Source organism: Hydractinia symbiolongicarpus, chromosome 3 (genome assembly GCF_029227915.1).
Source record: "Hydractinia symbiolongicarpus strain clone_291-10 chromosome 3, HSymV2.1, whole genome shotgun sequence".
Taxonomy (NCBI): domain Eukaryota; kingdom Metazoa; phylum Cnidaria; class Hydrozoa; order Anthoathecata; family Hydractiniidae; genus Hydractinia; species Hydractinia symbiolongicarpus.
The window spans coordinates 26,455,872-26,482,370 of NC_079877.1; the positions used below are offsets into that span (position 1 = coordinate 26,455,872).

Below are 26,499 nucleotides of genomic sequence, written 5' to 3' on the forward strand. Positions count from 1 at the left end.
TGTAAGATAACGCAGTGTAAGACAGGCACATTTCTTCTGGTTTTATGTAATCACGCATATTTGATCCTGTTTAATGATATGTTTATAGACCTTCTGTAACAACAAAAATTAAAATCTATCCAACCTCATGTTCTTGAAGGCTATATTATCTAGCTTTAAGTCAGTGAATAGCTAGTAAGAAACGCACCATATCGTTGTTGTTTTACGATCCATGGTTGGGTCCATATTTTATTTCTTCTTCTTTCTTCCTCATCTTTCTCGTCAAGTAAATAACGCTATGATAGCTGCTTTTTGCACAGCCATATTGAGTTAGTGAGTGAAAAAAGTGATAACCTTGTTGCATATAAATTGTTGCACAGGTGGCGAGACAAGAGCGACTTTTTGACCATGCAATGCAACAAAATCGCTTTGCATGCGGATGAAAAAATTGCATCATCTCCCCAAAGCTTTAAATAGCTAAGCGATAAAAATGGAAAATTGAATTGCGGGAGGTCTTGGGTTCAAACCCCAGCAAAGTAATGCCAGAGACTATAAAATTATGAATCTATCATTTCTGCTTAGCGTTTAGCATGAGAATAGAATTGATGTCTTAGAACTTGTCTTAGTTGAGCGATTGCTGTGCGTGGCACAACTTTGTTACTCAAATAGGAGTTTTAAATGCACTGGGACGCCCTTCACAGTACCCTCGTTGATAGCAGTACCAATAGGAACTAAAGCCTATCCTGGGTAAACAATTTCAAATAAATAAATAAATTAGCAACATAGTCATTTAAAGTTATTATAACTGAGTCATTATTGAAATAAAAACACAATTTTTTGACAAAACTATTTTATGTGAAATTATTCGCGTGAGAGAGGTAAAGAATCATGGCATAATAGAATAGTTTTACATATTTCTAAAAAGTACCCAAACTTTTACAGTCTGAAATAGTTTATTTAATATGGTAATAATAAATACCATTTTTAACTTCCAATTTGTGAGCATTTGGATGTTTCTCACTAACTGAATAGAAAATAGTACCTGAATGACTTATTTAAAAGACTTATATAATAAGACTTATTTAAAATTTTTATGTTTAGAGGGAGCTTTTATTCCGCAGGGGCGCTTATTAACTTTATAATACTTAATAAAAACAAGTAAATTGTGTCATTTCAGCATACACAGACAATAAGAAGGTAGCAAATGTCCTCTCAATTAAGCGTGCAGGAATAAAAAAAAGTATAGCTGCTTTGAGCTGGTTTTTGAGGAGGTAGACCTGGCTATAAGGGGGGCGGTTATTTGAGCAGGGTCACTTATTGAAGAAAATGTCTCTTAGGGAGGCGCTTATTCTAGCAGGGAGCGCTTGTTCCGTCATTTACGGTATACAAGCTTCACAGTCCACAGTTACATATTTTTTTAACACAGTTTTTAATGCATGTGGAAAAGGTGTGATCCTGCAGGTCTGACTGAAAAGCCTGACAAATTATTTTTTTATGTGTTGACAAATTGACTGTTTGCTGGATTAAAGAATTAAAAAATCTAGTCAGGAATTAATAGTGGCTGTATATAGTAGAGATGTGACTAGAAAGGCAGGTCAAACTACTTTCTATGGACACTCAAATTAATATTTTTAGGCTTTCGTAGCTCAAAAATTTATTATTGTTTTTAGTCAAAAAATTATTATATATATATATACATCCCTTGAGTAATGCCTGGCCTAATAATGGATGATATGCAAAAGACATCTGAAGTAAGTAGTGTCATGGATAGTCCAATGGTAACATCTAACATTGAAAATTCATCGTCATCAGAACTGACCAGTCCAGCTAACACAAGTACTGGTATCAAGAAAAAAATGGTAAAAGTTACTTAATTATATTGTATTATACTGTTGGTAAAAAATTAATATATTTCTGTTTTATTTTCGGGAAAAAGAATTAATAAGTCATAAGAAATGTTTTGTTCTTTACAATTATGTATTAAAGGGGAAGTTCGGTCTAAAAAAATATTTTATTTTATAATTCCACATATTTATACTTATAAGAACAGAAAAACTTTACTTCATTAAATTCTTAGTTTTAGAAATGTGTCTAATGTTGACACAAACTTCTTGAAAATGCTCCGTTTTTAAAAAAAACGCGCCAGAAAAAAAAGCTGGGTTCTAACTCAAGTATGACGTTTCATAGTTCAACACATTGCATAGCGTGAAAGAGTCACAACACAGGCTACACCGTTTGGTAAAAGAATCTACCTTTTTTCTAGCTATATTTCTTTTTAAATCTGTAACAAATTACTTTTTTAAAAATGCAGTGTCAATTTGTAAGCAATGGATCAAATTCGCAGCGATTTAAGCTCTAACGATGATAAAAATGATGACATACCTGATTTATCTGCTCTTGGTCCCTTAATTTTCGAACCAGAATTTTCTTTGGAAAAACTGAATAAATTTCGAACGTGTAGTTCCGAGAGTGATGAGTAAGAAGAAGAAGAAGTTTCTAGGATCGGCAACAATACCTGGTGCCAATGCGGTGGTCACTGTAGAGCGATGGAGTCGTACAGTGCAAGGCTTGTGTTGCAGGGATACAAATCAAATTTCTGACAATCATTTTGAAGTTAAAATAAACAACCATAATTTTCTGTTTTGTGTTTAAAACCATAACAAAATATTCCATTTAAATATTAGTCTTCGTGTTGATAAAAAAATATGCCTACCAGCATGACAACTGACTCAAAACTTCTCTCAAAATATTTTGCCTAACATGAGTTTTATCTTCAAATTGTTCAACTCTCCTTCCTTGTATTTTATTTGGTATTATTTGCTACTGTTAAAACAACATCACAAAAAAACATGACCATTGTTGTTTTATTTTATTCAGCTTTACAAATCGAATAAGAAAGTGTGCTCAAAAAACAAACTTGAGACAGGGGTTTCCTTTTAGAAAAACAATGTATAACTGAAACTGAAATTTTAGGAATGGTTTGTCTTTGAAAACCAATACTAACCACTGCACTGTCTGCCCTCAATAATTTAAGTAGCGATCCAATGCACTCAGTAGAAGACAAGACTAAAATTTATACCCCCATCTTACGAAAGGACATGTTCTTGAAGAATTTTAGATGTGAGAAAAAAACATTCAGCGCTGGGGAAATAAAATGCGAACATGGGAAGGAAATATAATTATTGTTTTAACATGGTTTTGTTTTGGAAACGGCTATAATAAATGAAATTGTGTTGAATTTTTCTAAATACTAGAAAGACAAATGTTTGGCTGTTTGGTGACACATAGCTAACAAACATAGCTAACTAACAAACATAGCTAACAAAACTTTCGAAGCATTGTGGTTCTAAATGTCAAGAGCATATATAATCCTTTATTTCTTAAAATTTTGGTCCCTGCGAAGTTTATTACTACTGACCATTTTTGCCAACCACAATTGGGTAATTTTTGGTGACATTAAATAAGTTAAATTAGGTTTGAATTAAAAGTTGTCTTGTTGTGCAGCATGCAACTGCCTTAAAATTGCAAAGTACTAAAAACAGTGTGGATCATTAGATTTTTTTATCAAATGGTGACACATCTTGAAAAACCAGGAGTCTGACTAGGTGACCTTTAAAACTTTATATAAACTTCTGTTATTAAAGACCATCAAAAAACCTAACTCAATTATTAAAAAAGATTGGTCTTTTTCCTTAAGAGTCATTGTAAATACAACTGTTTTTCAGACCAGTGGTATGCCTTTTATTTACTAATTTATAAAGACAAATGAGAGAAAGGAATTATTAAAACTAGTAGTCAGTGCCAGAGGATAAATCCACAAGTATGCCCGTCTTTTATTTACTGCACTCGTGTGTCTTGCTACTGTCGTTACAATTTTGCTTAAAAGACGAACGTATACAGGTATTATAATAGACTACCCAGAGTTGAAACGCCGGGACCTTTCGTTAAACACCCTGTGGAGCCGCAAACTATAGGCCACATATTTAGGTGAGGCGCTTTAGTACAGATATGCAGTATGTTGTAAATCAAGTAAAGCACACACAACATTGTTTTGGGTGTAATATTTTTTTTAAAAAAATAACTTTACTGCAACTTTAACGAAAATAAAAATACAGTTTACAACACGTTGTTACTCTGTCAATCGATCAATATTAGTTTGTGAAATAAGTTTCTGTAAAAGTTTAAAATTAATTGTGACACCAAACTAAACACTTCGTACAAAAGTATATATACACTGTGTCTCATCCTTATAGGAGTAATATCCTTTTTCCAAAAATATTTTGTAGCCTTAATTTAAATTAATTACAAAAAATGTTGGTTGTTAACACTGGGCTGAGTGCTTAGTACAGGTAAACCGTCTTGCACTATGGGCATAATACAATATTAAAAAAAACATAATTGCAACTTCAGTTTAAAAGGAAAACCCGGAAAATAGCCTGCCTTACCCTGTCCAGCTAAGAGAAATAACACAATAATTTATTTTGTGGAAGTTTTCATGACACTAATAAAGGTGGAACTACCTAACTGCATTTAGCATAATCATTGATTAAGACAAGGGCTGAACCAAGTCAATTTGGACATCGGTATACCGATTCTGGGGACATCTAATTTGGGTACCCAACTAAAAAACACATAATTTAAAATGCTTTAGAGTTGCATTTTTTCTTATTTTCTGGATATTTTATATCTCATTATATTTTTTTATATCTTCAATCACAGAGAAGATATTTTTTCATGAAGAAACTATGTTCTATACTAAAAAAGAAAACGATATGCTAAAGTCATGTATTTTTGTTGCCCTAAAAGTTTTTTATCTGCGGTGCTATCGATGCCCAAAATAAATTTCTGGATCAGCCCCTGTAAGAATTGTGTTGTATCCAAACTGCATTAGGCTACTTTGACTTTTTTTTAGCCAGAGGTGGCTAAGGAGCTAGCTATAGATGGCCACAACCCCAACATAAAAATAAGTTATTGTGGCTATGATAAAGAACTCTTAAACCATACTCCCTAGGATGCTCCCTCAAAATCTTTATTCATACATGAAATTCTAAAACTGGTGCATTTAAGATTTGTACATGGGCTAAAAAATGTGACTATGTTTATCTTAACATTTGAAAGCATACAAAAAACGAATTTTACAAAGATAAAAAGCTTTTAAAAGACAAAAAAGTTCAGAGAGTCCTAAAATCCTAACATAGACTAAGATGATTTTCCTTTATCGCCATGTCCAGTCTGCCAAAATCTTGTACTGTTTTTTAAAAAACTGGGCATCGTGTTTGGTTTGCAACACGCAAACGGTCAAACCAAGTCTGAAAAAATGTTGTATTTGTTTTTTGTGGTTTGTGAGCGGAACCAGCAATTAGGATCATATTTAAAGTGACAACAATTTCATACCACTTGCGGGTAAATTAAATTATTGTAAAATATTTTTAATTGTATCCTTTTTCTCTAGCTGCAGTTAAATTAACATTATTGTTTTTAAATGACATATACTTCTTATTTCGTACAATCTTTTGTAAAGAAAGATTCATTGATTGTAAATTTATTGAAATGACCCCACTGTTCTGATTTTGTTTTAAAATTAGGGGGTAGCTAAAGCATGAAAGAATGGCATTTGACAAAGAAAACTAAGTATTATATGCACTATATAGAAATCTTTGCAAACGTTACTTTTATTAACATTTTTAACTTCGCTCTATTTTTTTTTATACTCATAGGATGAAACACTTGCAAATCGCAGACTGTCAAGTCGCGTAAAGGCCAAGCCTGCTTACTTTGATGCATCACCGATTGTTTCAATTTCCCAAAGTTCAAATTCACCAAAACTAACTTCTCCTCCATTGGATGATGTAATAGCTGACGAAGAAAATGTTTCAGAAAAGTAAGTAACTTATTTACAATTGTAAGGAAATGTTCAAAATACTAATTGTTAACTGATGGAAAATTCTATGGTCCTGCCCATCAACAAAATATTTACTCTGTGGAGAGATTTTAAACACACAAATTATGGCTATTATGGACACACTTTGTTTGTACAGCAGACCTGGGTTTGTTTCCCCTTGCCGATGATTTAATATGGGCAAGGGAATGTTACCATAGCCCCAGGTTAACCCCAGCCATGTTAGGAAAATGGGAGAGATAGCACACTGTGCAGGCTGTTATATATTGCTGGAAGTTGTCTGGGAAAGTGCAGGTGTCTGCATAGCTTAAAATGAGCATAAAATGCATCAGGACCCCCCATAAATGCCATGGCCCCTCCTGGAAATAATAGGTAAGGTATATCCCTATTTGTTGGCCTGTGGAAAATCCCTGAGCATTCACTCATCACAAAAGTCAATAACAATATATTGCAATTGTTATTTGTTGCTTAAAAATTTGGTTAGCACGACCAACTTTTGACCAACATACAAAATGGGTCTATTATTATAGACATTAGGTTTTTGTGTTACCAAGGTAAATATATAGGTAGGCTCGTGCTTATAACAGTTCTCTAAAATCTATTTGTGAACAAATATACCAAACAACAACAAAGGCAAATTCTGGAATTAGTGCATTGTTTGTCCAAGGTGAGTCTATAGATTTATGTAATAAAGTTTGAAAAAAAGAAAAGTTGTTATAATGATGTACCATTTTCAAATGGCCAAAGTATGAAAATTGCATCTGAAGCTTGTGTGGAAAAAACTTTACCAAGTGTCCATGATAATGAAATGTTTTTCTCAAACATAAGAAAATATTAATTTGCACATGCACGTGTGTTTGGGGGCAAACGTGTGTGGTTGCAAGCCTCTCACCATATAATTAGGCGTATTGTTGTAATGCTAGATTAAAGCTAGCTAAAAATGTGGCCTAAAAACATTTTTATAACCTTTTTTTATATATCAATAGTTATATTTTTATTTAAATGTGCCAAGGAATTGTTATCATTTTTGGTTTGCTTAACAAAAAATAACAAAAGGCCTTTAATCTTAACTTACCAGTAAATGTGAATGTTTAGAATACATTTGGTTATTGAAACACTAGTATCTATGTTATTTCATGCATTAGATGTTAGATGCTTTGATTAATTAAAGTTTTTTCTCTAATAAATTGCTCTCCTCAAATAATCAGCTCTCTAGAAAAAAATACTTGTTTTCATACATTTTCCCTGAAACAAGTCTTTAAAGAAAATAGCAAAAAACCAACTTCCAAAATACAACAAGCATTTTCGAAGAGTATATCCCAGAACCTTTTCGGAAATCAACATCTTGTTATAAGTGTGTTTTAATGTTTTCGTTGCAATTTCACCTAAATGCTCCAATTTAAATTAACATCCAAATATATATTTATGTTAGAAATCATTATTTTTATTTCTGTATGTTACAATAGAGAGATGGAGGAAACAGTTGTGGAAGAAATAGAAGAAGATAATGAAATTGTTTTTAAAAAACCTGCATCAAAAAGAAAGAGCAAAGGAGCACTAGATGTCACTGTTGTGAGTGGTTTTTCTTGATGAGAAAAATAATTTTTTAATTTTGTTTACAGATTTATTGAATTTGTATGCCAATTGAAATTTTTTAACTTTGTGTGTATCTATACTTAGTTACTCCAACTCCATCAACCAATGCTTAGGTTTTAGTCTTACTAAATAGCTATGTTGCTTAAGCTGGGTTCACATGGACAACAAAAATGTTTTTCATTTTTACTTTATGTGAGTAGGTTAGATTTAGTTTCCATGCAAAAATTCCATTCTGTAATTAGCCTTTGCATCTTTTTCGCTTAAAACTTGTTTTAAACATGCAGTTGTGCTGTGACAGTTGTGAAGCACTCAGCTTTAAAAACATTGATCCATCTTAAAATTAAGCTACTAAAACTGTATGAAGAACAAAATTGAAATTTCCTACTTTGTCAAACTCAACAGAATATAGTAAAGCGAGGGTCACAAGAAAGAAGACAGTGAATGATGTTTGTTAAAAACCATTTACTGATGATATTTACCAAATATGATATTTTTTTAAAAGGTAAAAAAAAATCAAAAAAAAAATCTGAAAATCTGCCAACTGACTCATCCTGCAACAAAGCTATGATTCCTGACACAGCAAACCAATAATTAAGAATGGCCTAATGTCATAAAAAGAGCTCTAGAAAAGTCACTGTTGCACATTGACACAGCCAACCAATAATTAAGAATGGCCTAATGTCATTAAAAGAGCTCTAGAAAAGTCACTGTTGCACATTGACACAGCAAACCAATAATTAAGAATGGCCTAATGTCATAAAAAGAGCTCTAGAAAAGTCACAGTTGCACATTGACACAGCAAACCAATAATTAAGAATGGCCTAATGTCATTAAAAGAGTTCTAGAAAAGTCACTGTTGCACATGCAGAACTGGAACAAAAGTTGAAACTTAACTGTTTTTAAATTTACTTGCGTATAGTAAGAAAGAAATTTAGTTAGGTGTTAAATTTTTAGCCAACCTGATTAAATATTTTTTATACAGTTTTTAATTGATATATGTCATTGATGTACTAATCCATTTTATTTTGTAGAAGAAAGGCAAAATGTCTGCCAAGAAAAAGACAACAAAAACTCCTGACGACGATGAGGAAAATTCATCTTTGTTTGAAATTGTCAAGTTAGGAAAAAGTGCTTTAGTGGTAAGTTTGCATTACTGCATTGTTTTGAATGCAGTTTTTGAATATTTTTGTGATGTGTTTGCACATTATTGTGAATTTTTATGAAAATGGAAGGTATGTATTGTTTTTACTTGACTACAACACCTTGCTCCTTAAAGAGCTGAATGTGCGCCTCCCTTTTAATATTAAGTAAGTATTTAATGAGCAACCTTTGTGAAATTGTTTTCATAAAAGGTGTTCATTCAGTGAAATATTTTTCAACGGGATGCTCATTTAGAAATTGTATAATAAAGGTGAGGAATACGAGCAAATTTAGACAAACAAAATTTCTAAAAACTGTTTTTTCTTTAATTTACATCAAATTGAAAGCATTGTATCCAGCCTGCTTTAATGTTAATTAAATGTTATCAAAGTGCATCAAAATACACTTTTTATCTTAAAAGTATTTACAACCTATGTTTTTCAAAATTTTAAAGCATTCTTATGTCCAATAAATTATCTATACTGTTTTGATTTGTTCTTTTCCAGAGTGTTATAAATGATTGGATTGAAACTTATAACGATGATAAATCTCTAGCTATGGTTGAACTTATTCAATTCTTTGTAAACAGTTCCGGATGTAATGGTTAGTGCAATTTTAACCTTGTTTTTATTTAGCTTTCAGCATTCCATGATAATTTTTCAAAATATATCTTTGTCAATTTTAATGAAAAATTGCAAGCTACTGGTGTTAGAAAGACAAACCATATACAAACTATAAAAAAATTGTACGCGAGCGTACATTGATTCTTCTCAAAATGTATACAATACGTATACTGCTATGGCTTATTTAATGTATGCTACTAGTATACATCCATTTTTTACTGCTTTAATCGTTTTTAAGCAAGGTTATAATATATTTCTAAATTGTTTTTGTTTTTTTAATAAATCTTAGAAGGTGCACAAAAAAGTGTAATAATGTTGTTAAAGCCCTCTTCATATTGTAGACTAACACATACAAGATTTTATTACCATATTTTTGAAACATTTACAATATTTTATTATTTCAGCCAAAGTTGCGAAAACAATGATCGAAGAGGAAGACACTGTTCGAGCCATTCGTCACTTAACAGAAAACTTCGGTGAACAAGCAGAGGAGTATCCGTTGATAATTTCAAGACCAGAGTTTAAAAAATTCAAAGTAAGTATGTACTTTTCATGCCATGAATACCAACCTGAGGCAAGCAAGGCAAGCCTAATGTATTGTTAACAAATGATATCTACTGTTGCAGAAGGGATTATTATTCTAAAATTGATGCTGGTTGACAGGGGAGAGGGGCAGGTGACACTACTGTTGACGTCAACTTCACAATTTTTTAACTTTATATGCCTATGTTTTTTAAAATGTTTACACTAAATGTGGTCAACAGCGTGTGAAAATCCTTCCGTGTTGCTATCATGGGCTGGGTTGTTCGCTCAGGTGGAGAGATAAAGCAAAGTTGACACAGGTTGCTGGAGGGGGTCAAAACTTTTGAAAAATAGTGACATTATTTGCGAACAATTCCTAATAAGGCATTTTTTATCATTTCTGCTAAAATACGTTTTATCTTTCTGATAATGATTTTTTGTTTGTTTACAGGTTAATTTTGTTTCATTTATATTACAACTTATTAACCAATGTCAACATACAGTCATATATGACGATGAAATGATGGATATTTTGATTTGCTGGATCATTGGTCTGTCAGACTCACAAGTTCGTGCTTTTCGTCACACAAGTACCCTGGCAGGTGAGATTAATCTGTTGTAAAGGCAGCAACTTTGAAACTTGCAATAATTTGGTTGTACTTTAATCTGTCGCTCTTGTGGAAACATTCAAAATAAGGATGGCTGTTATCCTGAATAGGTATAATACCATAGGAAAATAATTATTATAATATTGTATAATATTGTATAATATTGCACTACAGATGCAATATTTTTACTCATACAGCTTCAGGAAAAGTATTTAGGAAAGAGAAAGAATCTCTATTTTGTCTTTGTAGATTTAGAGAAAGCTTTTGATAGAGTGCCACGTAAAGTTATTTGGTGGGCTATGAGAAAATTAGGTGTGGATGAGTGGCTAGTTACGATGGTACAGTCTATGTACAGCAATGCTAGAAGTCGTGTCAGGATTAACGATTCACTTAGTGATGAATTTAGTGTAAATGTTGGTGTACATCAAGGTTCTGTACTCAGTCCTTTGTTGTTTGTTCTAGTTTTGAAGCGCTGTCAATGGAGTTCAGAACAGGTTGTCCATGGGAGTTATTGTATGAAGATGATTTGGTTCTCATAGCAGAGTCGATGGATGAATTAGTTGAAAAGTTTGAGAAGTGGAAGAAAGGACTAGAAGAGAAAGGGCTAAAGGTAAAGACAGCAAAGTCTAAAGTCATGATAGTAGCATTGCAACCAAGTGTGACCTTGTAGTTGGAAAGTTGCCTTGTGGAGTTTGCAGGAAAGGGGTCGGTAGTAACTCAATTTTTTGTCAGACTTGCAAGCATTGGTACATAAGAAGTGCAGTAGTATTAGTGGAAGGTTAAGAGCTGAAATTCAGTTTGTATGCAAGCGTTGCAAAGGTGAGATTTTAGAGAATGAAGTATTTCCAGCTTTAATGATGTACAACAGTGGCTCGTTAAAGATAGTTGAGAACTTCTGTTACTTAGGTGATATGTTGGGCAGTGAAGGGGGTGTTGGAAGAAGTGTTACTTGCAGGATAGGTTCTGCTTGGAAAAAGTTCAGAGAGTTACTTCCTTTGTTGACTAGCAGAGTCCTGTCAATTGAGGTTAAAGGTAGGTTGTATGAGGCCTGTGTAAGAAGTGTTATGTTGTACAGTAGTGAGACATGGGCAGTGAAGCAGGAAGATCTTGACTGTTTAGAAAGGAATGATATGAGAATGGTTAGGTGGATGTGTAACGCCAGTCTGAGAGACAGAAAGAGTTCAGATGAGCTAAGAAGCAGGCTAAGTCTCCGTAGAATTAAAAATGTTATCCAGATAAGAAGATTGGATTGGCTGGGGCACTTGGAAAGAATGGAGGAGGATAATTGGGTAAGAAAGTGTAGAGACTTGATAGTTCCTGGGACAAAGCCCAGAGGCAGACCGAGAAAGACTTGGCAGGAGGTTATAAGGACAGACTTAATACAGAGGAAATTGAGTTTAGATCTAACACAGTCTAGATCAGATTGGAAGAGGGTCATTAATATACCCCGTCCAACCCATGCTGGCATGGAAAACGGACGTTAAGCCGAGAATGACGATGATGATGATGTACCATTGGTTAAAATCCTGAGACATTAGGATGCCAGGATACTGACAAATTAGGTTGGGTTTGATCAACATTTTAAGGTGACCTATGATATGCCAATTTACAGTAGGTTTTTTAGATTTAAAAATCTGTGTTTTCTATAAAACTGGCTTTACAGTTACAAAAAAGATTCAAGTGGTAAACCTTTTAACCAACAAAAATATACTAACGTTTTTTTTTTTTTTGCCATGTAGGCACTATTTTCTTCAGTGAATGGACTTTTATTAGGTAGATTCCCTTAAATTTAAAAAGAAAATAAAAAAAAAATCATATATGTTCATCTTTCAACAGGACCAACGAATTTTATTTATATTATTAGTTATGAGTAACTTTAGCAAAATTTTCTAAAACATGGTTTTTATGTATTTTTCAGTGTTTTCTCCTAAAATTTGACCCAAAAATCTCAAATTCTGCTAAAATCTCCCTAAATTACAAAATCTGTTTAGAGATATTCTACAAAATTATTTAAATCTCAATTTAGGAATGAAAATTGTTACTGGGTTGATTGACGTAGCATTAAAAGTAGGCATTGAGTTGGACAACACCCAAGTAAGAATCTTTTTTTTCAGTATTTTTACATTAGGATGGGATTACCAGTTAGTTATAGTTTCTTTTCTTGTTGACAGAAACAACTCGACAGCGAAAACCAGAAAACAGCCAGCAAGAAATCTAAGGAAAAATTAAATAAATTACAAAAGAGAAAAGAGGAGGTTTGGGGTTATTTTGTTATTAAATTTTTATATATTTATATTTCACGTAATTAGGGTGTCCCATAGTTAACATGGTATTATTATTTTATTCTTCGTTTTCCATTTTTACACCTTGTAATTTTGTCTTAGCTTTGTCAAAACAAAACTGAATTAGAGTACATGATGAACCGTATTTTCTCTGGTATCTTTGTACATCGATATAGGTATGAGTTGTAAAAACCCTTTGCTGGGTTGTTGTTTTTCTCTACCCTATTCTTCACCGTATATTTTTAAATGTTACGATGTAGCGTTAGAATATTTATCACAATTTTTTCTTGTCAAAGTTATTTTTGATATATTTATATATAGCAGTTATGAAATGGCTCATTTTAATGAATCATAATATATTACAATTAAACCCCTGACCCATAAATTTTTAGACTGTTTTACTAATAGATTAGTTGAATTTTAGGGATATCCGTTCTGAAATACGCTCCATATGTATTGCTGAAATTGGAACATGGATGGACAAGTATAGGTAATTTATAGTTAATTCATCTTGGTGGATATAGGTATTTTGCAAAAAATTGAGTTCCTTACCTTATCCCCAACTGTTTGTGGAAGTATCGAAACATGTTCTATTTGCCGCCTTGTTAAGTGGTTTTTGAATTGATTTTCTAGCATACAATTGTTTTTCTAATTGCAAACACTGGTTTCAAAATCTTGCCACATGCTTTTAAAAATTGAATGAAAAGTGATATGCCCAGTGGGAGTCGGTTGAGGAGGAAATATGGCATGCATACAATCTTGATCTTCAATTGATCTTGTTAGTGTGTGAATCAATTAAAGAAAGACTTTTACAAAAACAATTGTATCCAAGCAAAATTTGGCGATATTACTGAGTGTGAGGCTTGACGATGAACAAACTTCTAAGTATATAATACCTGTATAATGTTATTGATGAGAGACAGCATTTGTTGTTCTCCTTTGTTTTGTAAATACTTAGTTGGTTTTTTTATTTTAGCACATTATTTCTTAACCAGAATTATTTAAAGTATGTTGGATGGTTGTTGTATGACAAGGTAAACCTTTCAGTTTGTGAAAACTTGTTTTAACCATGAAGCAGTACTAATTAGTTCTGTTGTGTTACTGTTGTCATAGGTGGGAGATGTGCGCTTACAAGTTTTGAAAGTACTCGAAAAGTTGTATGAAAATGAAGATTACATTGAAAACTTAGAATTATTTACTGGAAGATTTAAGGTAGGTTTTTTCTTCTTCGTTTCTTTTTCGGCGTCATTTTCTAAGGCTTAGTTGTTTGACATGTTTTATGTTTTTGGATCTTAGAACCGGTTAATTCACATGACCCTTGATGTTGACAATGATGTTGCAGTTCAAGCGATAAAAATTGCTTCCATATTATATAGGTAAGTCTGGACCAACATAATAAAGCACAAAATTACGGATAGCCAATATTTATAAAAAAGTTTGACAAAGATGCTAAAATGTAGTGCTTTGGTATTTAGTTTTTAGTTTGGACTAATTTTTATTATTACTTACTATTATTGTTAAGATTTTTAAGTAATCTTTTTTCTAGTATCCTGCAGCCAGGAGATTTAGCCTGAAAATAATATTTTTTAGCTTCTGCATTGTTTTATCTAGATACGATGTGCTGGATGAAGATGACTGCAGTCAAGTAGAGCAGCTTGTTTATTGCGATCAGCGCGGAATGGCTCATGCAGCAGGAGAATTCTTAGCTTCAAGAATTATTAGGTTGTCTATTGAAGCATCTCCTAAGAAATTGCGGAAAGGTAAGGAGGTGCAACAGGAATGTCATATTAACCATTCTGTTATGTACCCTCACACCAACCTTTGAAGAAAATTTTCACTTCAGAGTAATTGATTTTTTAATTCAATTGCATTCCCATATCAAACCATTAAATTTAAAACCCCTTGATGCTCAGAGGGGTGACGAGGGGTGTTTAATTGACGAGGGGTGTCTAATCCTGAAAGGGACAGTTTACGTAATGTCTCCTTCAACTACTCACTAACTTACACTCAGCCTAGAATTATTTAAGGGGAACAAGAAAAAGCATTCAATGCTTTGAATTCCAGTGTTTTTACTGATGTTACCAATGTGTTATTATTTCACAGGCCATAAAGAAAGTTATCTCCGTCAAATGAACGTAAAGGCAATATTGGACTTCTTCATAAAAACTGAGGTGATCTAATCTTCATCAACAGTTCTACAGAAAGATTGAAAGATAAACATATTAACACTTCTTTTCTGATTAATCTAGATTCACCAAACATGTGCATATATTGTCGATAGCTTGTGGGAGCACACTGATTTATTAAAGGTAAAAACTAGCAAATTTCTTTTATTTTAAAAATTTTAAATTATTTGATAGTGGTTATTTAGTTGATTACATTTTAATCTGTTTAACATTTTTTTTCCAGGATTGGAAAACAATGACTAACTTGCTACTTGATACAAACTCTCATATAGGTGAGTAGATATACATGATCTTTATCATGGCACATTCATATTCTTCATTCTCAACAGAGAATTGTTCTTTCTGATCAGATATCCGATCATGATGGGCAAGTATAATCTGTGTAAGTCATATTAAAAAAGAACTTTGTTGCTCATCACTAACATACTGCCTAGCAGTGAGTGGGATTCGATGATTATTCCCCAAAACTGAAAGCCCCAGACGAACTCACTAGGTGCGGCAATATGTTAGTGATGAACTCAGATAGTTAATTTAGATGGTGTGTATAAATAGGTGAATATTTATCATGGCACATCTGTATTTTTCATTTTTGATAGAATATTATTACCCTTGATTGGATCTCCAATTATAATCCGTGTAAGTCATATTTAAGAAGAACTACTGGTTCTGGGGACCGCGAATCGAATCCCAATTGCTGGCATGCATTATGTTAGTGGGGAGAAAAATAGTTCTTCTGCAATATGATGTATTTTGGTGATTATGTTATTTGTATGACTGTGATGTAGATTTGGAGAACGAGGAAGAAACAGCACTTATTGACCTCATGTGTAGTGCATGCGAACAAGCAGCAAATGGCACTGGACCACCTGGCAGAGTTGTGAATAAAAAGGTCTGTTGGTGTTTTTATTAAACTTGTATCTCGGATAAATGTTAAGTATTCTAAAGCCAAAAATGTTGGAAATGCAAACACTGTATCCGTAGCTAGCATTTTTAGAAATAAGTCTAAAGAAGACGATCTAGATTTCAATATATGCAGTTCTTTATGTGATTATGAATAAAAAAATTCAAAAAGTCTAAAGTTAGGAACAATTTAAACATTTTAAAGAGAAGATCAGTTGTTTTACAAGTTTGTTGCGCAACGAATATAATTTATTTTAATAACGATTACCCCTTTGGTCTTCATGGGGTACATTTGGTTTTAGGGTAAACAGCCTTTTTAATTCGTGTCCACGCAAAATTTGAATTAGAATGACTGAGCAGGTTTAGGCCTAGTTTTCATTTATATGAATGAAGGTTGTCAGTCTGTTCACATACTTAATTGTATTCAGCTCAGTCAAAAAGATAAGAAAACCCACCAAGAAGATCGCTACAGCATCAGTACCCATTTCATGGAGAATCTGCCCCTTTTACTGGAAAAGGTTAGTCATTTTTTACAAAACCCTAACTGTATTATACTTTTTATGAAGCAGTTCAAATATCTTTATTTTGTTTCTAGTACAAAGCTGATATACAAAAAACCGAGCAATTGCTGGCCATTCCACAGTACTTTGATTTGGAAGTTTATGCAGAAAAAAGGTTGACTAAGGTAAACCAGAATTTCCGTTACTAAATTGTTTTTTTGTTCGTGCTTCTACCAATTCATATTTTATTCCTCTAGCACTTGGAATCCACTCTCAAACACATGGAAGATATAGTAATGAAACATGCTGACACGGAGGTATTCAAGAAAGTTACTAAATCTGTGTAGTAGTGTATTTGAAAACACAAAATGAAGACTTTCCCTTCTTCCCAAAGCTTGAAAACATTAAATTAAAGCTACTTCTGTATTAGTAGTATTCAATGCAGTGTTATATGTCAACAGGGAAATAAAATGTAATAGTTTTCGACATTCGTTACTTTTGCAGTAAAATTAAATTGTGTACTCTTTTTTAGCTGTTAAATACATGCTCCGAGACATATCATTATTTGATCGATAATGAGTTAGTTATTCAACAAACGGCTGTAAGTATTGTAACTTTGTGTTTTAATGTTGCAGATAGATAGAGTTTGGAACTTTTTCTGCTGTTGTGGAATGATGTACAGTTCTAAAACTTCCACGTTTTTGCAGGAAACATAATTTAACTGTTCATTACTTCTCTTTTTTGGCAGGAAATCTCAAGAAATGGATTGTTAGATAAAATTGTTGAAAAATTTCGAAAAAGTATTGCGCATGGAATTCCTACAGTACGTCTTCTTTACTACTTAATGCACATGCAATGTTAATAAATTTTGCTAATTATTTTATATTTGGAAGTTCTTCTTGGTGGGTGCCTTTTTTTGTTTATATTTTTGTGTGTATATTTCAGGAAGATGATGACAAGGACAGTCAAGCATACTACAACACTGTCACTTCCTTGAAGAGAATCAATGCTTTCAATATGTAAGACAACATTTGTTTCAACTGATAGACTCACTTAGCACTTTAAAATTAATATCGACTGGTGGTCTTTTGATAGAGCGTTTGCATCCAGTGCAGAAGGTCTTGGGTTCAAACCCCGACTGAGTCTTGCTAGAGACTGTGAAAGTGTGAATCGATCCTTTGTGCTTAATGTTCAGCATGAGAATAGGATTGATATCTTAAGTGGTTGTCTAGTTGAGCAGCTGTTGTGCTTGCATGCCTTCCATAGCAAAAAGGGGAGCACAAGGACCTTCTTCGCAGGAACCTTATTGATTACAGTTCTATTAGGAGCTGAAGAGGCTATCCTGGGTAAATAATAGTAATAATAATAATAATAATAATAATAATAATAATAATAATAATAATAATAATAATAATAATAATAATAATAATAATAATAATAATAATAATAATAATAATAATAATAATAATAATCCGCAAAAAACCAAAACTCTGTTATTTACCTTTTTGCGTGCTTTTGTGGTTGAAATGTTTTCTGTTTTTCTAAATGGTATCTTGACATGTCGTGCCAAATGTGTAACTTGTTAGGTCATGGCAAACCTTTTGAAAATGTAACAATAAATTAAACCCATTTTTTAGAAACCATGATCTTTCTGACTGGGATTTGTATCAAGATATAAATGCAATCATCGATCAGGGAGTCAATGGTAGTGTTGCTGAAGAGGTGATATACCTTTTTTGAAATTTTGTAGTTGTAAAAAGTGAAATTTAAGAAGGGTTAAGGTTTGAAGTACTGAATAACAATAGGGCTCCCACGCCTCCTAAAAATTCTTTTTCTAAAATCTAAATTTTTGATGTGTTTTGCCTGCTTATCGAAATAAAAACCCAGCTAAATTCTTCTGAATATCCTTAAAAAATAGTTGTAAAAAAAGGTGGGAGTTGATTGCTGTTCCTTGACTGTGTATCTTATGTTATTTCTTTCACTAGGTGCTGATTTTGGCAGTTAACATCATGTGTATGAATCATTTCTTGATGTTGGAATTTGAATCGCCAAGTAAAGTAGGTGCTAGTTTTCGTTGCCGGTCACTTTTGCAGGTTACTTTTAGCAAAATAACTTTTTTTTACAAACACTACCATTACTTTATTAGACGGAGTTGAAAGCTATGAGAAAACGTCAGAAGCTATATGTCAAGCAACTGGATGAGCTTCTACAGTTCTGTGAGTTACCCGTTAAAACAGAGGTTTGTGGTGAATTTCGTATTATTCATTGTGGTTATGTAACATATGCGATGCTTGAGAGAGATTATTTCATTTTATTTTTATTTTATTATTTTATTTTATTTTTTCATGTTTATAGATCTTCAAAATTTTATGTGATTATTTCATAATGTTCTCAAAGCAGTTGCTTAATAAAGGTAAGCATTCTCACATGTTTGCACTGACTGACTGCTTCTTTCTGTTTATGTTCGAGTAAAAAATTTTGTAGTGGCGATTTCAGTATAAGTCCATTTATTATAGCACTCGTTAATTATCTTTGTTATAATTATTTTTCCTCGCAAATCTGATCTTAAGCTAGCTAGCTAAATGTGTGGGGTTGGACCCAAAGTTTCAAAGTAGTCAAAATGCCTCAAACTTTGATGTTAATGTTTCTCATAAACTGTGGCTGCATATTTGAATGTCAACGTAATAACAATTACATTAAAATCCTACCTTATGGCTAGGTATACACTACACAATTTACTCACGATGATCGACAACAGGACCGCAAATGAACAATGCGAATTTAAGCAACATTTGATATCATTTAGGGTCTTGGATTGAAAGCACCTCAGCCTTTGTTACAACTTATTATTATTATTATTATTATTATTATTAAACTTATTATTATTTAAATTATTAAAGAATAATTTTATTTTTATTTCGTTGTTTGTTTTTAGCTCCTGGTTTAGCCCAGATCGTGTATACTGCAGACCCAAGTTTGCAGGTACGAATGCGGGATTTTATCATCACCAACGTTTTTAACACGGTTACTGATGAAGATATCCAAGACGAAGAAGGTGATTAAAAGCCTCTGTTTTTTGTTTTATAGCTGTTGTTCTGTTGTTTTAAGCAGTTGTTTTTTTGATACTTTTTTCTTTTTTCAGAGGATGATGCTAAAGTTCAAGAATTGAAAAATAAGAGAGTTTTGTTAGCTGGCTTGTGTAAACTGATCGCCTATGACATGTTTGATATCAAGCTTGCGGCTCCAATATTTGTGCAATTCTTACGGGTACGTTAAATACAACAAAAGATAAAAAACGTGAAATGTATGATCACTTGGTTCGCAGGTTTAGAAATGTATGCTATTGTGATAGATAGTTAAAATAGCTGGAAAGGATGGGTTAATGTTGAAGTTCAATGTTAAAAATCAAATAATTTGTGTGCTGTTTGTTCTACTGCATAATGCTGAGTTTTTCTTTTCGTATTAAAGGCCTATGCAGAATACTCTGACATCATCAAACAGCTCATGCAGAAAGCCAAGGAAAGCAACCTAATTGTGTTTTCAAAAGTTTTATTGTTTGCATTGCAACAGGTACAGATTGGTGATTTGTTTGTTTGTTTGTTTGTTGTTGTTGTTGTTGTTGTTGTTGTGGTTGCCGATAATCCTTTTTTTAGGCTTTTGAAAGTTTGAGGGATGATAGCGAAGGTGTTATTGATACACGTTGTGATGAATTTGGTGCAATAAAAGTAAGTTTGATCAAATCTCAACTACACGAGGAGTTCACTTTTCAATTTATACGTTTGTTGTGATGTGAAGTGACTAGCAAAATTGTTTAATTTAACCGATAAACACACCTAAAATCTCTAATTGCTCTTCCTAAAACCTCCCAAATAACCTAAAATTTGGGCAAAAGTTTAAAATTTTGCAGTTGTGGCCACCCTAGAAAAACTGCCCAAATTATTTAAATTCGCGTATGTTTAAATTTTTTTTTATGTCAACTGAACTGTATCTTTATTACAGGATCTGGCGCGTCGTTTTGCACTGACGCTTGGAGTGAACATAAATTTAGACAACACGAGGAAAAGCACAATAACAATCCACAGGTATGCAACGATTTATCAAAAAATTTTGCTTACGTATTGCAGTATGTAACAATTAATAACTTTTTCTTCTCAGGGAAGGCATCACGTACGCTTTCAGTTATCCAATTGATCCATCTCTTTCACCCTCCAAACAGAATTTACCAGACACACCTCCAAATCTTCTTTTCTTGGAGATTTTACACGAGTTTACATATAGAGTGACGAAGATCGATCGAAAAGTCATGTAAGTCACTAAGGTATTGTCTGTTTGTCTGTCTGTCTGTCTGTCTGTCTGTCTGTCTGTCTGTCTGTCTGTCTGTCTGTCTGTCTGTCTGTCTGTCTGTCTGTCTGTCTGTCTGTCTGACTGTCTGTCTGTCTGTCTGTCTGTCTGTCTGTCTGTTTATTATTTCAATACCTCTCATATTTAGATTAAAACATTTGGAAAACACGGCTGGTGATATGCTTAGTAAAAAAGGAGGTGTTTGGTCACCTGTGCGGACGTACAAGAACGGTCTCGACAGTGGCGTAAATGAAACAAAAATTTCTGACGAAGCTGAGAGGGAACTGGAAGGTAGATGGTTTCATTTAGTTGTTATTATTTCGCTACTTGTTACAGAGGAGCATTGTTGTATTACTTTTCAGTCATCTATTGCTACATCATTTTTTTATTATCTTTTCATATAGAGAAGATATTCGTCTTTTTTTTTTCCTGCGAACGATTTTATGGGTTGATGGGACTTCGTACGTTAAGAGGGATTCTCGATTATAGGTCGGGTAGTGGTGATTTTTTTTAGATGCGTGTGTTAACCCTTTTTTCACACTACACCACGGTTCGTTGTAAATAGATGCGAAACCTGATTCTTTATATATTTATACTTCTATTTTTTATATTTTATTTAAATGGGCATGTATATTCTTGTTGTTACAGAGGAGTTAGCCATGGAGAAGAAATCGAAGAAAAAGAAAACATCATTTGCGAATGAAACGAATCAATTGCCAGCTGGAAGTAAACGAAAAGCAAAGAAGAAATTATCCCTGAGTAAAGGTAGCTTTAATTTCTTTCTTTTGTTCTTGCTAAAATACTACTTTTAATTAAGATTTACAAGATCTCAATTGTTTTCTCTGCAGTGGGAGGTAACGACCAGTGGTTAAGCAAACAGTCAATCGAAAATGAAAGTCAAAAATCTGTTCCAAAAGTAGCGAGAGCGATTCCAAGAGTTAGAAAATCTAATGAAGGGGATGCTAAAAAATCGTCTTCAGATGAAAGTAGTGATGAAGACGAGACTTTGGCAGATGTTTCATCGAGAATCTCACCTAAGAAACAGCTTGCTTCTAAAGGAGGTTCAAAGGCAACCAAAGACACGCTTATAAGCTCAACTAAGAAGAAAACACCTGCAAGAAAAGGTGCAGTAGCGAAGATACCGATTCGGTTGACATCGGGTGTGGAATCATCATCAACAGACAGTCCAATAGTACGTTTTTGTGTGTTTATTACCAAATGCTGTGTTTCAAGTTATGCTTTCAGTGATTTTATAATCCAGGTATCTACAAATTTCCAGTTAGATAGAACTTTAAATATGTGGGCGTAGACCTACACTATTAATGTAATTACTCTGTTTCACGCCTACGGAAGATTTGGACTATGTGCGATTCTACCATATTGAGAACATGATTGACGATCATCACGTCAAAAAGATTACAATTGATTTCAACTTCAGTTAAATACGTTAACCGGGTGTCTACCCTGTCTGGAATGTCAGGAATTTCTAAAATATATGCAAAATATCATGGAATTTTTTTATGAAATATTAGAAAAAAATGGCAGAATCTTTAAACTTTTCACTAAGTCCCTGTAATGCATTTACTTCACGTATATTGCATTTTTCCTTGTTTCTTGAACAATCAGCTAGTTTATCAGCCATAACTATAAAAAAAATGCAGGAGAAATTCGAAAATAGCAGAATTTTTAGCTAAAAAGGTATCAGGTAGACGTCAAGAAAATCGAGTCCCTATTTGAGAGATATCTCAACGTTTGCCATTAAGCGTTCTCTTTTGTACTCTTATTTTAGAAAGAAGTGGAGGATTCGTCTCAACCAGAAGAAAGTGATAGTGATGTAAGCAGTGTGGTGGAGGGTGAAGATGAAAGGTAGTTGTCAATTTAAATTGTTTCCTTAACGTAACAAGAGTTGACATCACAGAAAATTCAAACATATATACATTTTCTAAGCTCATTAATTAGAATTGCGAGACATTTTTTTGCACAAAAACATCAAATTCCAGAAAAACATGGGCAAAGTATTAGCAGGCTTCATACACTTTATTTTGGCCGAGGCTGGATTTTTTTATTTAATTTAATGTTTAAAGACAAAACAATTTCATTAGTTCTAAATGAACAATCTTCAAAAATGTGACAAAAGACATAACTGCTAAATCGACCATGTTAAAAGCTATCTGCGACTTCTTCTTTTTAACAAGGTTCTAACGACAAGATTGCGCTTATTATTGTCTTTCAATAATTTAGAATAATAGTCGTTAGCCCGTGGAAAAATCCACGGGTTCGCCCGTTCTTTTTATACCGCATTGCGTGCGTCTCGCTACCTGCGCAGCTAAGCTACCATTTTGCGTTACAAACAGACGGACGGACGGACGGACAGACGTATACGGGTATTATAATATAGATATGAGACAAATTTTCTGTTTTTTTTTTTTTAATGCTTTGGCCAATTGTCAGGCTAAATATTCTCACCATTCTGTTTTAATAACAAAAATCAAATTGTGACTGAGTTGCAAAACTAAAAACTGCATGTATAAAAATGGTGGCTTTTCCGCGAGGCTTCCAAGTATACCTCGATGAGTGAGAACAAGCCTTAAAAGAGTATACTTATTGTTGTGTAATTGTTTAAATATAGTATTGCTGGAGCTTCACAGAAATCTTGGTTGGCATCACAACAAAGGCCAAGTGCAAAGAAACCGAAGAAAAATTATAGTGCAAAATCAATCAGTCCATTGAAAAGAAAGTGAGTGACACCAACAGAAATTTTTAAAACTGCATTTTCGAATGACAAAATGAAGACGCTTTGCTTAAACCTTTCACCAACAACCATTCTAAAAATGGTAAAAAAAATCAGAGAAAGCTGAAATATTCTCAAGTTTTAATAATTTCCAGGTTGAAATTATTTCTAGGGCATCTTTGAAATATAGTATTACAGAATTGACAAGGTCGTTTGGTGTTGATACTATTTGTTTAAAGTTTTTCTGCTTATATTTCTAGTCGCAGCAGAATTGACGAGAGTAGTCAAGATAGTGGGAGTGACATCAGCAGTCCAAGCGCACGTGAAATGAGGGTATGTTGTTTGTTGTCACTTCTATTTGTCACCAAGCACACAATCTTATGTAGCCCTGTGAACCCAAAATACTAAAAGTCGGCACAAAAGGCCGGCAAAATTTTACAGACCTACAACGAAAATGAGGTCGGCAAAACCGATTAGAGGCGCTTCACAGGTTGGCACGTTATATTCTCATTTACTCTGGGGATTTAAATTACAAAATTGACTCCAACTAATATATTTTGCAGACGTGTCATTATTCCTATTCACCACTTTGACTTTGTTTTTCTTGAGCGGTAATGTCGGTTTTTCATTGTATGAAATAACTTGAAATGCGGATTCTACGTGAGATTAAAATGGAGTGAGTGGGTTTCCTTTGTCTACAACAAACAACGTTTTAAAAACTTAAAGTTGATTTTTTTTTTCTGCATCCTTTAAAACAAGGTCTGTTCTGCGGACATTCTGAAGAAGTTTTCTCTGCTGCCGACCTTGGCACACATTAGGGCGGCATAAAAAACTCTCCTTGAATATATGTAGCTCGGCTTTGATGTCGGCAATGCGGAATGCCGACATGAATTCACAGGGCTATGTATAGTTTCATGATGTTCTACCTCCTAATCTTTCCAGGCATCAAAAAGGCAAAAACGAGAAATTCCGTCGGATCTACTTCAAGATTCGCAAATATCTGACGTTTCTCAAGAAACCGAAGTCTCACAAGACTTGCCGGAGGTGTTTTGATCATTTAAACATACAACGATACAAGTATTAAAGATTTTTATTGACTTCACTCGAAATACTTCGACGAGTTATTATTCCTCCCTGTGCTTACAACGGCATAAAACGTCACTTTAGCATGTAAATATTCTGTGTATAATTTTTAAGTTTTTTTCGTACTACTTTCAAAGTTGGATTTTCACTCAAACCAATCTCACATGCGCCTCATTTCTGCTTGTTTTCTTTCACTAACTAGAAATATTACTTTACACGTTTCTTTTTTGGTCAAACACAGCTTTTGCAACCCTGCCATGTTGGTTACCTGATATTAGTTTTTCACATCTGTTTACATTTTACTCCAGTTTTTGATAAGCATTATTTTATTTTGCATAGTTTTGTAGTCGAAAAAGTATACTCTGTTTCCACTTTTGTTTGGGACAGGGGTACACAATTACGAAATTACGCGTTTTTATGCCCGCGTATTTACAAATTTACGCGTGCGTAAAAAAGGGTTTGAGTAAAAATCCAGCTTTTAACCCTGGCTAAAACTCCCACACACAGCGTTACTGATCTGCACACAAAAACTCCATCGCAGTGTTGTTTTTCTGCAGCTTCATTTGTTACTTAAATTGTTGTCATGCTATCTACGTTCTATTGTTTCCAACATATTTTATTTGTACATAACTTAATTAAGTAAAATATGAACAGTAGGTCATGAATTACTGGCGTCATGAGTTCTTTTTTAATCGTCGATATTAATCAGTCTTAATCAGCCCTTTTTTTCCTACATATTATCTGACGGCAAAATTTTGTACCTTGGAGTGGTTATCTAAACTTTTTGCGCTTAAATGTTTACATCCAGTGAACCATGGGCAACCAATCAACAGTAAAGTCTTCTCCGAAGGAAAAGACGCCCAACCAAATAACTAGAATACTACTAAATGAGTTTATTAGGTGAAATTAGAGTAGCACCCTGAATACAAGGATTAAATGTTTGAAGAAAATCAAGTAAGTTTGGGATACCTGGAATCTTTATAACTCGTCACAAGAGTTGAAATCAAATCCAATGGCTTTTAGTTATTTCATCTTTTGAGCTTCGTGCCCTATTATCAGTGCCTAATTCTTAGAATTTTAGATGGGCAGCACTTATTGTAAAATAAAGATAAGAACACCGTTTAGTTATACGGATATAGTCACAAAATTTCTATTTCTCTCAAACATTTAAGCTAAGAAACTTTTGTTTTCTTCATCAGTTCTCGGTGCAACATTCAGCACATATTTTGACGTCGTGAACCAGAATTTTTTTGGTGATTTCGCTATGAGTACAAAGTAATAATTTTTGCATATCGTCAAAATAATCTTTTAAAAAATTGAAGGAAAAAAAGTATAAGAATAATTTGAATTGCAAATACACGTCTGGGGAAGAAATGTATGGTTCCTTAATTACTTTTTCTCACAAGCTGTAGCAATAACATTTTTTGCGAACTTTCCTTCCGGGTCCCTAATCCAAATTCGTACAATCATATGCTCTTACAAAAAAGTTTTTATGAGCAGAAAGCCTATAACCTCAAGGCTCAAATAGCTCCAAATATTAGGGTACGTGCGCACCAAATTTCTTACCCTCCGCATATACTTCAGACTCAGACTCCCTTGATTTACAAGCATGTTTTTTGATTGGGTGTTCCTACTCTCCAGTGGAGGATTCGAAGTATCATATGTAGAGAAAGGATGTTGTGTGGGTAAAGTAATGACCTACGAAACAAGGGCTTCATCAGACGCACAGGCCTTGTTTCTTATACCGCTTTCTGCTCGGGTAGTGAAATTGATCCATAATGGAATCAAAACCACCCGACCAGTTTATCCGTCTGCTCCAGTAACTCATGTAAAATAAATTTCGCTCGCAAATTGCAGTTAAGCCTTTTTTCCGGCATACTAGTTTAAAAGAACATCTAGGCTGAGATTTTGCCTAAAATAAAGAACATTTAAAAACGTGCTTAGCCCCTGTATTTATTCATAAACTAGATTCACTATAAAATAATCCAAATAGTGGACATGCTTGTATGTTTCTTTACAACACAATAATTTCAACTTACTAAATTTTGTCAGTTTGTAAACTTTACAACATATTTCCAGGGTGAAAAAGTAAAAATACATGCACATTTA

The 26,499-nt window shown here is 33.4% G+C and overlaps 1 protein-coding gene across 1 annotated transcript; it reads left to right on the top strand.

Annotated features, from left to right (window-relative positions):
• The first annotated feature begins 1,197 nt into the window (after positions 1-1,197).
• Positions 1,198-25,060, top strand: LOC130636518 (cohesin subunit SA-2-like). Its single transcript, XM_057446263.1, has 42 exons — positions 1,198-1,838; positions 5,697-5,860; positions 7,345-7,450; positions 8,506-8,613; positions 9,121-9,217; positions 9,642-9,772; positions 10,211-10,361; positions 12,394-12,461; positions 12,539-12,622; positions 12,752-12,825; positions 13,074-13,139; positions 13,626-13,683; positions 13,763-13,861; positions 13,946-14,025; positions 14,261-14,409; positions 14,753-14,820; positions 14,899-14,958; positions 15,059-15,107; positions 15,621-15,724; positions 16,164-16,253; positions 16,331-16,420; positions 16,493-16,552; positions 16,768-16,836; positions 16,984-17,058; positions 17,181-17,254; positions 17,873-17,957; positions 18,221-18,292; positions 18,382-18,474; positions 18,591-18,648; positions 19,171-19,290; positions 19,378-19,502; positions 19,704-19,805; positions 19,889-19,960; positions 20,235-20,317; positions 20,391-20,540; positions 20,725-20,867; positions 21,225-21,341; positions 21,425-21,768; positions 22,366-22,442; positions 23,206-23,313; positions 23,568-23,640; positions 24,250-25,060. Exons 1-42 carry the CDS (start codon positions 1,689-1,691, stop codon positions 24,358-24,360), a joined length of 4,257 nt encoding a protein of 1,418 aa, XP_057302246.1. The 5' UTR covers positions 1,198-1,688; the 3' UTR covers positions 24,361-25,060.
• Positions 25,061-26,499: the final 1,439 nt, after the last annotated feature.